Below are 15,994 nucleotides of genomic sequence, written 5' to 3'. Positions count from 1 at the left end.
CATATGAAGAATGTTCAAGCATACAATATTTGGTAAGGATAATAAAAATAAAGTGGTGGAACAAATATGATATAAATCTCCTGAGTAAAAGAGCTATTGATCAATGGTTAACAACGTCACAAAAGTGACCAGCAATAACAGCCTCAAGCACCACTAATGAACAAATAGCATATAAAAAAGAGACCCAATTCTTAGCACAGAAACGACAAATTATGGCAGCCCTAGCAGCGGCAACCTCAGAAGAAGATATCCAAAACTCACTGCAAGCAATACAAACAGTACCACTTGGAGAAGACGAAGAGGTACAGTCCATCCCAGCTCATTATTATCAAGACTCTCAAGATCCATTTGAAATGTAGAAAGAACTATATATGAAATCAATGTAAAAGCCCAATCATAGAGAAAAATGATTTCTGTAAAAAAAAAAAAGGTAAAAGTAAAAAAGTAAAAGTAAAAAGTAAATGTAGGTAAATAGTAAAAGCAAACAGTAACTGTCGGCAGAACAGTAAATATCGGCAAACAGTAAAAGCAAACAGTACTGTCGGCAAATAGTACCCAAATAGTAATCATTTAGGATCTATAAATACCAAAGGCCTCTCCCATTCAAGATCATCATATACTTGAAAGCTCAAGAATTCTCTCTACTCATATATCTTCTTACCTCATATATTCTCCCAATATTTGTAATCATTATCAAGTTGGTATCAACTTTGCAAGCAATAATAATACAAGTTCATCTCTGTAAGCTTACTATCTTATACTTTCTTTCTCTTATAATTTCTTTATTCTCTTACTTATTATTTCTGTTATTATAACATGAAAGAGTTTCAAAAAAGGCTAGCTTCTTTAACGCTTGTTAGAAGAAGAATGAAAACAAGAGTCATGGCAATACAAAGAAAAATAAGAGAATTAATAACTGAATCTTCAGAACTAACCATAGAAATAAAGATAAACAAGAAAATTATTAAAACCAAAAATTTACTACAACAAATTAAAACCATAAAATCGATAAAAACCATTAGAGAAAGCATTAAGAATAGTATGTACTCTTTGAGAGGTTTTGTAAGTTGTATGGTATGTATGGATGTATGTTACATAACAAAAGTATTTTTGAGCGGTATTGCGGTTTAAAGTTTTAAACAGTCTCATATTTTAGTATTAAATAGTATAAAAGTCGTCGTAATGTCCGAGCTATCAGAGTCGCGCAGCCGGAAGCGTGAGTTTTGGTAGTTGGGGTGTTACATTATGGTATCAGAGCGGTCTTTCTTGTAGAGCCTGAGTAATGGACCGACTATGCTTCGATTACATACTCTGAGCGTTTGTCATGTAATAGGTCTTGTTCGGATAACAAGAATTAGAGCTTTATGCACATGACGGTCTATTGATTAATGCCGTTAGTCTTGCATTGCATAATTCTTGGCATTAATTTTGGCCGGCTTAATACTAGTAAATTATGTATATGAAAGCACTGATGGCTTATCATAGATGTTATACGAGTTTGGAGTAAAGCGAATCACGGGTTTTGGGAATGTTGGAAACTATTTCTCGAGGCTATTCAGTTGTGTGTCTTCAATTCTGTTCGAGTCGACCTGTTCTTTCATATCCTAACTTGAAGTTCTTGTTTGCTAATCCTTTTGAAAAGTAGTTTGATTTTTCAACTCTATTCCTCTGTTCATATACATTCTTGTTTGATCTTAATTGCATATGCTTGTTTGTAATCCTTGTTGCATCTATCTTCCTCTGTTTGAGTTCTTCTTGATTCACGTATTCTTTGATATACTTTTGAACTGTCTTGATGCGCTGTGCTCTTTAAGTCCTTGTTCCGAGTCCATTCTTAGAGAAATTATTGATTCAATTTTTCTCTTATTTGCCAACGATTATAGCCAATTTTGAGATTTTTATAAAAATTTCTGTTGATTAGATATATACTTATCTATATATAAAACTTTGGAAATTCCTTATACAGTTTAACAACTATTTATTTTTAATACCTCGCATGTATTTCTACTGGTTTATGAAACTGCACTTACTTAAAATATAATTTGGCCTTCTAGTAATCTTACTATAGTTCCAATGCACATCTTTATTTGATTATGTATTTGGGGATTTTCCAAAAAAGACTGGAAAGAAAGCATTTTTCGCTTTTATTCCGGTTGATCTTCGTTTGACAAGTTTTGCCTGATTCATTTTAATTGAATTTAATTTAGCATGATACATTGCTTATGCAATTGTTGTCCTTTTGAAAATAGTGGGCTCATATCTTTCCTTTCTAGCATGGACTAACTCCTTAAGTCTGTTTCTATGAATGTCATGCTTGGTTCTGTTTTAATTATTCTTCTACCTCTTGTGAGCACTACAATCAATCACAGCTTCCTTTCTCTTGTGAAACTAATCCTTATATGAGTCAGCTTGATTTGTTCCAATTTCGTGCATCGTTTATTCTCACATTCTCTCTACCAGAGTTTTTAGTTAAAGATTTATCCTTTAGAAATTACTACTGATTGAGCTGTCTCTTCCTATGACTTTTGTACTCTTTTGGATCAATTGGAAGCTTGTTGGATGTCTCATGACTAGTGGATCTTGTTTGAACTACCTTGATTTGATCTCCTTTCTTGTATGGCTTAACTCCTTTTTAAGTACATTCTAATTTTCTTGAATATCATTTTGAGATAGTGATTTCAAGTATACTTTTGGAGTCTTGTTTCAAACTTTGTTTAAAGAAGTTTTGAATTCTCTTTGAAGAAGTTCTAAATGGAATTTATTTTCTGTTTCTTGATTGAGATTGAAACCATTGTTCAATTTTGACAAAGTTATTTTAAAATTGGCATGCGCCATTTTAAATGGAGTTTTGGGAAACTTCCATATTCATCGGAAGCCTGTCCGTTTGTAACGCATCACTTGTTTCCTTTACCAATTTATAAGCAAATTTTTACCTCGGATTTTCTTTTCTAAATATTGTTTAACTTACTTTTTCATCCTTGCGATAATTCTTATACATGCTTGTTTGAATATGAACCTTGAGAATTTTTGAACAAGCATTTGATTTTTTTTCTTCCGAGTTTTATGATTGCCTTTGGTTAGGATGTGTGCCTAACAATCTTTCTAAAATATTTGAGGAAATATTTTAGCGCCTAACCAAACCTGTGTACTTGATGTTTTTAAAACTCTACATGATCTACTTCAACATGAAATTTGTATTAAAGCAAGGCTACGTTTATGCTTTTGTTACTCTCTTGAAGAATGTTTGTTGCTTGACTTTTCTTTTAGGCTGCGAAGTGATTTTTCCGCAAGTTTTTGAATCTCTTATGAACAATGTATTCAGAAGTATTTTTAACCGTGCTCTTGAGTTCTATAAACTTTGTCTTGGGTCTGAGGTATTCTTTTGTGTAAACTTCATACTTCTTCGACTCAGCTTGAAATTGTCTCAAACTAATGCGCTGATCCTTCTTCTTATTGATCCTATTGAATTTCTTTGATCCAAGCGTTATCTTTGAAGTTGTCAATTGAATTGTTTCTAGCAAACTTCATTGCTTGAGCATCCTTGTTTATCTGGAATTGGATACATTCTCTCAAATCTACGAGTATTATCTTTGACAATTGTCTCTCCGTTCTTAATCTTGTATCCTTCTGAGTAGACTCGAGAATTGTTTGATATCCCGTGCGACCTGTAGACGTAGCAATGCGATGCGTTAGTTCTTTAAGACGTGATATGTGTATATGGAAGGTGACGCGGTAGGTGTATCACGTTATGAGTTGTGGGTGTTTTGTTCCTTGCAAACGAGCTTGTGGGTGTTATTATGATTGTCTATGGGGTTGTAAAGTGTTTGATGGAGTTGGAAAGTTTAAGCTTTCAGGTTGATACGAGATTAGTGTGCGGATGTTAAGCATGTCGTCTTAACCCCATCTTGTTTTATAGCCTTCGATACTTTGCTCTACTATCACATGTTTGACCCATGTCATCTTTTGCATTGAGCCTATCTTGTAACGTTTGCTTTGCAATCACACTCTTACATTTGTATCCTTATGCATACAACAATCAAGGTATTTGGAAATCGTATATATTTTTATATGTTGAGATATTTTTGCTTCTTCCTTAAATGTGTTCGAGGGTGAACTGTTATGAAATTTCTTTCGTTTTGTATCAATTTTCGAGGACAAAAATTCTTATAAGGTGTGTAGAATGAAAGACCCAGAACTTTTGAAAAAGGGCTATCATGAGCTAATTTCAAATTCAGTATTTCTGTAGCTTTAATTTCAGAAATTTCTTTATTAAAGAAAATTAAAGCAAGTTTCGATTAATTGAATTTGAAATAAATTGAGGTTATTATCCAATTTTACAATTATTGAATTATTTTCCATATTCAAAATTATAAAATTGGTAGTGGTGAAATAATAAGGATTTTTATATGATTTGGATTAAATAATTAATATTTTAAATATTAATACTGCTACTTTGGAAAATAAAGGATTTAATTAGATTATTTCTAATTATTTGATTTGGACATTTTATTGAAAATAAATTATAAAATTGATAAGCAATAGTATTTTCTATATACAACTAGTGTTGATTTAATTTGGGTTTCAATTACTATATTATTCCCAATTTTATTTAAATTTACCAAAGTGCCCATAATCCTAAGTTTAAAAAATGAAACCCTAGCTCCCTCAAACCCACGCAGCCGCAGCTGCTGCCCCTCTCTACCCTAAACGCACACACCCAGCCATCTGAAGAAGGAAAGAAACCGAAACAGAAGCAGAGAAGGGAGAGGGAGTCTGTGTCGCGCCAGCAGAAGAAGGCAACGGGAGGGAGGAGAACCGCGCTGGCGCGTCGGGCTTCACCACTGCCGTCGCATTGTCGTCATCCCTACAAGCTGCCATCGCGTCACGTCGCCGGATTGCGTGAGGGAGCCGTGTCGTCGTGCCGCCACTATTTGCTAAGAGGAGAGAGAGACGTTGAGACAGAGAGCTACGCGAGGAAGAGGGTGGTCACGGGCCGCCGTCCTTGGGGTTCGCGAACAGAGAACGGCATTGCTGCCACCGCCGCTAGAGCTGCCATGAAGGGGAGCGAGAGGCGGAGAGCTCGCGGTGGGGGAAGGGTCAGGCACCGCCGTGCTGCACGAAGCTATCCCCGCTGTTCCTGACACCGTCAAGCCTCGGACAGCACCGCCGAAGCTTCCTGTGACGCCATTAATCTGCTGTCAAACCATCGCCGCCGCTGTGCTACGATAATGAATCATGGCTGATTGCGAAATATGTTATGAGCCGAATGGTTGACTATGAATTATGAATTTAAGTCGGAATGGCTAAGATGAATATTGATTCATGGCTGAGAATGAATGCATATATGCTGAAATATTGATAATTGTGATTTTGCACTTCCACTATCTGAGGCACGAGTTTTCCTGGGAGAAAGTAGTGGCTAGCCACCATGTGCTCCAGGTGGAGACTCAAGACTCTGCTAACCCTATGTCGTAAGTGTGGCTGGGCACTGTGAAAGTCCCGGATGAGCTCGCCTCCGTGAATATACACCAGTGAGGGTGTTGGATATGGATTATGATTATGATCATGATGATGATCGAGAAATAACTCGAGTTGGGGATGCACGACAGAGGGACAGTCCAATGGTTAGCTACCAGGACTTGTCGAGCTGGCTTTATAATCGACAGATGATATCATTAGCCACTAGGACAAGCATGCATCATATGCATCTATGTGACATTGTTTGGGTGTGAATATTGTACTTGTTTTGCCTTTGTAATTACTTTTGATTATTTGCTAATTGTTCTACTTGCAGTAAATGTTTGTTTGTGCTTGAACTGTCCTACTTGTGTTTGTGACTGGGATTCTGTTGGACCGTGGTGATTGGTTGTTGGTTGGACTGTTTGGGCCTGGGGCCGTGGTTGATCATGATTTGGGCCGAAGGCCATGTTGGTTGGTGTTTCTGGTTTGGAACAAGTATGCAAGACTAATTTGGTTCAGCTTAGATAAACCTTTTGAAAGGCTTTTTGACTTTTCAAGAATTGAACAGTTCCTCTTTCAGAAAAGATTTCAGATTTCTCTTTTATAATAAACCGTTGTTTTTGAAAGATACATAAGGCGGTTACCAATCACTGTAACGATTTTATCTCACATATCCTATTATAGTAATTCTGCAACCCTACGGTGGGAACCCTTTCGAGGATGATGTTCTCACCCCCCCCCCTACAATTTCCCCTTTCAGGATATGGACGCAGAAGTCACGAAGAGCTTATCTAGTTGTTGTCGTGATGTTTGTATTGCTTTAGTTATTGTTTACTGTTCCCTCGCCTTTATCTTTATGTATTCTGTAAGAGGGATATGGATTGTATTGGTTAATGCTTGTAAAGTTATTTATATATATACATATATATGTATGTACTCTTTGAGAGTTTTTGTAAGTTGTATGGTATGTATGGATGTATGTTATATAACAAAAGTATTTTTGAGCGGTATTGCGGTTTAAAATTTTAAACAGGCTCATATTTTAGTATTAAATAGTATAAAAGTCGTCGTAATGTCCGAGCTATTAGAGTCGCGCAGCCGGAAGCGTGAGTTTTGGTAGTTTTCAGAAAATATATCTCTGCTTTTAATTTTAGAAACAAAATCAAAAGTTTCGGGTTTAAAGAAATAGCTTTGATGTTATCACAAGTCATCTTAAAAGTGTTTTTCACATGATTATATCTACATACAGGTTGATGAATTTTTTTTTTTTTTGGGTTTGCACTTGGGTATCCATTAGGATGGAAGCCCAATGACTAATCCCTCAAGTATTACAGAGGCACAAAGTGGACGATCCTCCCAAGAAAGTAAATTCCATTTTCATCCTCTAATGAGTATCGAACCCGATAGAGATGGTTAAGGGACACAGACTCTTATCTATCTGTGCCAACTTACATTGGTACAGGTTGATGAATTTATTATAACATTTTTTTTTAGAAAAGAAATCCAATATCTTTGTTTTTGGTCAGGAAAGAAATCCAAATTTTTTTGGTAATAAAAGAAATCCAATGTTAAATCACATTCACCTTTCCTCATGTAGAAAATTAAAATTTAAAAAAGCCCATAAGCCCAGCAACCAAACATAAGGCCCACATCTTCAATTGTTAAAACGGAGTAACAATTATAAACGACTCTTACAAAAAAACAATTATAAATGACTCCACATGCTGGTTTTTTTTTCTGAAATAAATAAAAAAATTATTTCCAAAAACAAATTATTTAAACTTTAATTTCTGATATACGTTTTTTTTTAGAGTTTATGGCAAGTTCGCCGCACCCCTAACGAACTTCACATTAAGTTTCCAACTAAAAACATGGCTGCTCGATGACTAGCCATCCTATGACGGGGCCCGTATTCAGCCTAATCCTAGGATGATGAGAGCGAAGATAGGTCGCCCCGTTAGCTCCAAGATTCGTAACAACATGGATGATGTTGAGCATAGCAGGGAGAAGAGGTGCAGAGTGTGTTGTCAGCTCGATCACACACGAAGAACTTGTACCGCTCTTGACGGTGGAGGGACATTGTCTAGTCAACGTTATTTATAAGTGTCATTTTAGGGTGAATAACTCCTATTGTAAGCGTTGTACCATGTAATTCACTTCGTTTGACAACTTGAAAATGGAATGCATGATTGAACTTTAAAACAATAATATTAATTATAACAAAATCAATATTTTATCAATACTAACTATTGTACATTATACATTTATATGCGTAAAACTCTAAACTATCCTACTAGCCACGACCTCGCCTACCACCACGTGGACCAGGACGTCGTCCATGAGACCTCACATCGAAACATGCACATGTGCCACATGCAGGAGGTTTGACATCTCGCTGTCCTCGTCTGAGCTCTGGGGCCCGGAACAACACCCAATAGCTGCGAGCAGAAGTCCTCAATGGACCATCCATCATGGTGCTGCTCCCACCTACCGATGCAGGCACTAACAGGATTACCTTTGATCCTGAGTCTCAATTGGTACGCCACATCCTGCAGGGTGATAGTCATCTCCTTGCATGGCAGATGAAACATATGGGACTCAGATCTCCATCTCTCTATCAATGCTGACGCCATTGACCAATCATGCTCGAACTCCATCATGTACGCCACATGCTGAAACCCAGCTCGTCTGAGATATGGCCTAATCTACCCAGGCGGGCGTCTCATCGAATTCTGTCTGGTGCGCAAGATTCGAGGCGCCTACCAAACAAAATAAACAAGATAAAAAAAGAGGGTCAACACATAAAATTACAAATTCACATTTTATTACAATATAATAAACAGGAGTGATAAAAGAAGTGTACCACTAGATCAAGTCTGCCTGCAATGTGCTCAGTCTGATCCAACATATAAAGCGTATACTCGTATTCTAATAACTGCTGCTCCATCTAACTACACTCTAGTAGAATAAAATAAAATAAACTGAATTCAGTTCCTTTCACATTAACTAAAATTTTAAAAGACATATTTAAACTAACTAACTGTCTACCTTACATCTTAATCAGTTTATAAACTTACTGATTAATATGTAAACTAGCTACATGATCACATCAACTAACTCTAAACATACTAATAAATAATTAACTAATAACTTAATTTTACTGATTATGTATCATTCTAATCTAATCTAATTACATATTCAACTAACTCTATAAACATACTAATCAATAATTCACTCGTAACTTAATTTTACTAACTATGTATGATTTTAATCTAATCTAACTACATATTCAACTAATTAACATCTAACTTATAACTTAAATTAACTATTCCAACTAAACCAACTAATAATTAACTAATAAGTTACTCTAACTAACATGTTATAAACAGTAAACAATAGCTATACTTAAAAACAATAACATAAAAAATCTAACTAACATATTATATACTCTAACTAACATATTATATACTGACTTGAAATTAAGAATCTAGTAGATAAAAGACTTTATGGACATCGATAGAAAATCTTGTAGAGAAGATTCTGAAAATGACAAACGAAAAAGGAAGAAAGAAAATTTGAAAGAGAAAATAGTTGAAAGCGACAAACTAAATAGCTCCACAGTTTATATAGTATAGCGAACTCAACGTGAAATTCGTCGAGGGTATGGCAAACTTGCTCTAAGCTCCAAAAAAAATATATCTCAAAAATTAAAGTTCAAATAATTTGTTTTTGAAAATAAAGTTTTTTTTTATTTATTTCCAAAAAAAAAAAAATTTTTATTAAGATCATTAAAAAATCCCAAACAAACTCTTAAAGGGAGATAACTATCCACGTGTCATAAAACTATATGGTACAGATGAATCTAAGTAAATGATAGAACGACCCAATATAAAAAAGTGTTAATGTCTGTACAAATGTCAGTTAATTAGCAATGACGGTGTTGGTTAAATGATTAGCACCTCAAGACTTCTTTACAACTTTCGTCTCAAAATTTCAAAAAATCTACGACCCATCGTCATCCGCAAGCCGCTGATAAATAGTGAATACAAAAAGCTATAAACTCTTACTTTTTTCTTTTATTAATTATCCAAAAATAAATTAAAAAAATTTGCATTCTATTTTAATTTTAACTATACGTAAATATACAAATTAGAAAAATAGTTTGCGTTTCTCATTTGATCCCAGCAAAACTAACTTTGAGGAGAAAGAAGAAAAAACGCTTTCTTTTCTGACTCTAGATTATAATTCCAGGTATTTCATGCCTTCTGTCATCCAATTAAGGTTTTCCATTCTTGTCTTTCTGAATTTTTCACATGCAGTTCAAAGGGATTGCGAGAAAAAAGTATTCTCAAATTAGATTTTCACCATTTCATATAAATTTAAATTATGAATTTGTGCTATTTTTTTTCTTTTGTGCATTTTTTCAGTGGATGCCAGAAAATAATAATTAAAGAATTGAATTACACTTGAATTATCTTAGAATATCATTATTTAAATTTGGAAGGAGAATTATTGAAATTTTATTTTTGAATCTTTTTTTTTTTCGAATTTTGAAGTAGAGTTTTACTGTTGATTATGATTATGGTGATTGCATAGTTGAGTTTGTGAATGTGTGGGGTGGTTGTGGCAATGATAGGAAAATTTTAAAACTGAATAGTGTGATTGGTGCTATTTATAGGAGTGCCTGCAATGTATGTGCCTGTGGCTCATTCAGCCACACCTGAGGTTGGATTTCCTAATGAAAGTGGGATTTCCGTTGTGACTCTGGATCAAATTCCACGGTGGATTGATGCTGAGCAATCTGTGGGACATGATGATAATGGAGATTCATCATTTTCTAATCCGTACTTTCCGGATCCTTTGACTTCCCAATCAGAAGCCGACAGTGGTGGCATTGGCTCTGTGTCGAGGTTTCCTGTTGACAATGAAGTTAATTTGAAGATATACCTGTGGAGGGGAAATCCGTGGAACCTTGAGGTGGATGCCGTGGTCAATTCAACAAATGAGGTAAGATATTATTTCTTGTTTATTGTTATTTGTTATCATTGTCATTATTGTTTTGTTTAGTGCTACAGTATAAGTGTTTAACATTGTTTATGTGGGTAATTATAGAATTTGGCAACTAGGTAAGATAAAATTAGGAAGGAATGATTAAAAATAAAATTGTCCTTATTGTGGTGAAACCAAAATAACGATACAATCTCATCTAAATTGGGTTGGACATGTCTAGAGAAGACTGGTAGAATATATGGTAAGGACAATAGATTAGGTGGAGAGCAATTTAACAACTAGAGGTAGAAGAAGATCAAGGGGAAAAATGGCTTTAAAGATGAACATGATTTACGTTAGGATACTATAGCTTCATTACCATATAGTGGATGATACCTAGTGGAATAAGGTTTAGTTCTTGGTTATTGCAATGCCCGAGTTACCATCTTGTGTCGTCTTTTTCTTTTGACAACAATTTGTGCAGTTCAAAATAGGACAATAAGGGCTTGAGAAGGAACTTATGCTTATTTATAGAGGCGCTTGCTCTCTTTTTGGTTTTCAATGAAGTAGAATTCTAGGTTAGTGATGATTCTATTGCTGATAAATAATGGTACCTTACGTCGTGCCCTTTATCCAATAAACTTAACCAAATGCTAATTTATATTTTCCATTAACAATAGTTAACCTGTTACTTGTGTTTACTTGTGGCCAAGGGAATTTGGTTGAATATAAGTGATCTCAAGTTTTCTTCACATTGTCTATCCTAAACCATAGACCATTATAATTATGCAATATTATAATGATATTATAAGACCTCTAGTAAATATGAGGAATCTATATTACAATTAGTTTTTTCACCTGGTTTCATTCTTTGACACAGGTCATGGATGAAGCACACAGCAGCGCTGGGCTGCATGCTGCAGCTGGACCTGGTCTTGCAGAAGAGTGCGCAACTTTGGTATAGATCACATTAATTACTTTGCAAAACTGTTTTGTCATGTGGTCATTATTGATGACATTTGAGCTTATAATTGTAATGATCAAAGATATGTGTTGAACATATGAGTGTGGTTGTACTAGATGAGTAATCCTAAAGATAAAGTGCAATTAAGAATGACTACTTAGACAAGAAGTAGGATTGACACCGTTTGAGATTTGAGAAGTAGATTCACGCCTAAGATGGTTAAGACATTCAAAAAAGACCAATAGAAGCCATTTAGGCATGATAGACGGTGCAGAACATTTAGAGGTAGAGAAGACCAAGAAGATCCCTGATAAGTAAAAAAAAAATATGAAGGACTCGGTTCTAAGTGCCAGTTTTGAAAACTTGGTTTTTGAAAAAACAAAATGGCATTGTTGATTCATACGAGAAAACCCTCTTGTTATTGTTGTTTGAGCCAGGAGTTTGATAGGAAGAATGGCTAAGATGTAAGCATTGCATCAGTATTAAGTATTGTTACTATAGTGCCTTAACATCTTTATGGATTGATATTGCACGTCTTTATTCTTGATAGGGTGGATGCCGAACGGGGATGGCTAAAGCTACCTGTGCATATGACCTTCCTGCAAGGTTTGTGTATTAGCCTCTTACAATCACTTGTTAAGTAAAATTAGAGCAATGTTAGTTAGCAATATTTTCTTCTCATGTGTTTTGTTCGGAGACGGTTAACCATTTGTTAATCTGCACAAGTTATTTCAATATACTCTACTGTTTTTTCATAAATTTATATTTCTTTCTTATTTGAATGCATCATACTACACTATTGCAGTCTCTTGCACAAAATTAAGTTTCCATCCATATGTTGTCTTATGCCTTTTATTAATTTCTCGCAGAAAAGTTATTCATACTGTTGGGCCAAAGTATGCCGTGAAGTACCACACTGCTGCTGAAAATGCTTTAAGTCATTGCTATCGGTCTTGCTTGGAGGTTCTAATTGAAAATGGCCTTCAAAGGTTTTAGTTTCAAATTTTATGTCAATTTGTTAGGGACTTGGGTATTATGGGTTGCCTAAAGTCTCACATCGACTAGTATGGGATTCTTGATGTTGTATTTAAGAAGAGTGGTTCTTCCCCTTTAATAGCTAGCTTTTAAGGTGTGGTTTTTCATTTTACTTAGGTATTTGACAGTGGTATTAAAGCTTGGGTTATTAGCACCATGAAAAGGGCTACCTATGGGTTGGATTAAAGTGAATACTAAATAGCAAATATTGGGAGTATGGATGCTTGATGTTATCATTAAGTAGTTCTTCCCCCTTAATAGCTAGCTGTTAAAGTGCGGTTTTCCATTTTACTTTAGTACTAAACACAATTTTTCTAGAAATAGTTATTACTATGGAACCTCCAATGTTACTTCAATGATCTAAAACTTGCTTCTTCTATGCCATATATCAGCATTGCTTTCGGCTGTATTTATACAGAGGCAAAGAATTATCCTCGTGAACCGGCTGCACATGTAGCTATAAGTGAGTTGTTTTCTTGTAAATTTACTGTTTTGTATGATTTTGATTATATTTATATTTTGGGAATTCAATTTAAACTGCTTTTGAAGATATAATATATGATTCTTGTTCCATACTATTTTAGGGACTTAGGTACTATGGGGTGTCTAAATTTTCACACCAAGTAGTATGAGATTACTTTTTTATTTTAAAGTGTGGTTCCTCACTTTTCTTGAATATTTAACATCAAAATAACAGGTGTTGCTGGCAATAACCTGAAAAATAGCATATATAGGCATAATTTACCCTACTCCCCAACCCCCCTCCCCAAACAAAAGAAGCTCTTACCTCATGAAGTTGTCGATCAATTTATTGTTGTTGCTTAATGTTATTTTATTTTATTTTTCCATTTAATGAGTGGCATTAAGATTAACAATTGAGAGCATGACAAGGTTCTGCATGACTGGGAAATAAAATACATTTTCAAGACCTAATTTGTGCTTGATTGCACCATTGTACACAATTTTGAAAACCTTCTACTTATTTAATCAAGCCATGGTGAACCTATGTACTATATTGTATGATTTTCAATGTTGATAACCTGGTATCATTATACTATAGCTTTCTTCTTGTGCCTTTTTATTCAGGGACTGTTCGACGATTTCTCGAGAAGCAGAAAGACAACGTAACTGCTGTTGTATTTTGTACTACCAGTACAATGGATACCGAGATATATAAGAGGTTCTTTGTTTCTCTATTGTTGATACCTAACTTATTTTGAGCGACATGAACTTCCCAAAAGTATGTGGAAATGTCTATTTGCGTTTCTATATTCGGTGTTATGTTACTTATTTGTTCTTACCTTTATTTTGTTTCTACTTAGGTTACTTCCACTTTACTTTCCACGGGATAAACATGAAGAGGAGGTAGCTTTGTTAAAGCTTCCTGCAGATGTTGGGGATGAGAATGGAGAGACTGTCATAGATGAGCGTAAAATCAGAATCAAGCCTTTACCTAAGAAACAAGTTCGAAGACCTCCTGAACCTCCAGCTGATGTTCCTGTTAGTGATATAGGCACAATTCGTAGGTTAGTGAATTCTAAACTTTTAAAGAGATTTCTTCATAATCTATTTCTTTTCTACATAACTCAGTGTGTTGCACTGTATACCAATACCTGAATTCACATTAACAATATGAACATAGATAAACAGTGGATTTTCACTGAGCTTGATATGATTAACATAATGTTACATTTGTGTACAGCTTTCACTTTATTTCTCTGAATAATATTGCATCATATAACTAAAGTACATCTGCATGAGACATTTGTGAAAACATTTTCATGCAAACCCTAACATTCAGGATTAACAATGGCCACGATAATTTATTGCTAGCTATTTTAATATCCATTCAGCATCTCTAAAAGTACGAAAGGTGCATAAAAACTTGCCAAAATAAAGTTTTGTTTTCTCCTTCCAGTTTACAAGTTGCTCTTACACTGGTTTTTATGTTCGTACATGACAGTATAAATTGCTGCTACTAACGTTTTGTTTAAGTTTTTTCTTTGTTTGATTAAACACCATATCCATTTTTATTGAACTATTATAGGACTTCATCATATTTGGATTCATTTTTGGATCCTGCCTTCATGTCTTTGATTAAAGACCCTGATGAAAGACGTCTGGAGCAGTGGGAGAAAACTGTTAAAGCCCAAAATGGCTGGAATTTTACTAAATTTCTTGGACTTGGCGAGCTTGGTGGACCTCCATTGTCTGCTGCCGAAGAATATTCTCTACACTCAAGATATCTTTCTAAAGCAAATTCCTTAAATCTTTCTGAAATAGCAGAGATGAAAATTATGTATGTATCCTATTTTCATTATCACATATGTTAGATTTATTAGTTTCTAATTGCTACGAAGTCTCTAGGGTAAAAGTTTTCTGATTTTTGGAGTCTTATATAATGATGGTATTCATGTTCTTTTGTACGATTTTATCCAAAACAATGGTGTTCATTCGCTAAAGAGAGGAAACGATATGGATAACAATTAATTCTCATTAGATTTCAATCATAGATTAAAAAATATAATAAAATCTCTATTTTTTTAATTATCCTATTAAAGTATGAAGATTTTATGCAATTTTTAAGATTGATAATAGGCCTAATTTTAGAGGCATTTATGTTTGTCAGCTACCGTGGAGGTGTAGACAGTGAGGGTCGTCCTGTCATGGTTGTTGTGGGGGCTCACTTTTTGCTCAGATGCCTTGATTTGGATCGATTTGTGCTCTACGTTGTGAAGGTGATTTGGTCTGATTATACCAATTGTCTTGGCATATTTAAGTTTTCCAATTAAGCCATTAAAAATGTTTCAATATCTAATATTGTGAATGTTATTTCTCTTCACAAATCATATATGGCCATAAGTTTTAACTCCTATGTTATTTCCTCTTCCCTTTTTTACTCTTCAAATATAATTAAAATTATCTTAATGTTAAATTTCAGGAGTTTGAGCCTATAATACAGAAGCCGTATACTATTGTCTACTTCCACTCTGCTGCATCACTACAGATGTAAGTGTTAGAGAGTTTTCTTTTGGGGAAAAATGGATCCTGTAAAATAAAACTACTAGAGAACAAGTTATATTTTATGAAGTATTTGTTTTCCATGTAGGTTGTTTTATGAAACTTTATGTACATTAGTATTCCTAAAATTAGTTGCTTCAAATTTGTTTACAGTATATTTTCCTATATAGGCAACCAAACTTAGGATGGATGAGAAGATTACAACAAATACTTGGTCGGAAGCACCAGCGGAACCTACATGTATGTACATATGTTTGTCTTCCTAATATATGTTTTTATTTTGCCATGCATTACTGTTGAACATTTGTTCTTTATATTCTGACAGGCGGTATATGTCCTTCACCCATCTTTGGGGCTAAAAGTAGCTGTATTTGCGCTCCAGTTGCTCGTGGACAATATGGTAAATTATGCATCAAAATTATTTCGTTGAACTCAAACTTGCATAACATTTGCAGGATATCCAAATGCTTAGTCATTGTTGATGAACTTTCAGGCATGGAAGAAAGTGGTATATGTTGATAGACT

General features: G+C 34.6%; 1 protein-coding gene across 1 annotated transcript in view; it reads left to right on the top strand.

Annotated features, from left to right (window-relative positions):
* The window catches only part of LOC107643599 (protein GDAP2 homolog), a gene marked incomplete in the record, with an annotated part of 7,352 nt that continues 799 nt past the window's right edge, over positions 9,442-15,994 (top strand). Inside the window, 14 exon segments of the mRNA XM_021123729.1 lie at positions 9,442-9,711; positions 10,097-10,467; positions 11,330-11,407; positions 11,964-12,019; positions 12,283-12,402; positions 12,841-12,911; positions 13,535-13,628; positions 13,771-13,974; positions 14,496-14,747; positions 15,078-15,186; positions 15,390-15,457; positions 15,640-15,709; positions 15,795-15,869; positions 15,963-15,994. Of these exon segments, the coding sequence (XP_020979388.1) occupies positions 10,150-10,467; positions 11,330-11,407; positions 11,964-12,019; positions 12,283-12,402; positions 12,841-12,911; positions 13,535-13,628; positions 13,771-13,974; positions 14,496-14,747; positions 15,078-15,186; positions 15,390-15,457; positions 15,640-15,709; positions 15,795-15,869; positions 15,963-15,994 (1,547 nt within the window).

Source organism: Arachis ipaensis, chromosome B05 (assembly GCF_000816755.2).
Source record: "Arachis ipaensis cultivar K30076 chromosome B05, Araip1.1, whole genome shotgun sequence".
Lineage (NCBI taxonomy): Eukaryota > Viridiplantae > Streptophyta > Magnoliopsida > Fabales > Fabaceae > Arachis > Arachis ipaensis.
Note: the sequence above shows the minus strand (reverse complement) of the source record. Positions and strands in the feature narration are given on the sequence as shown.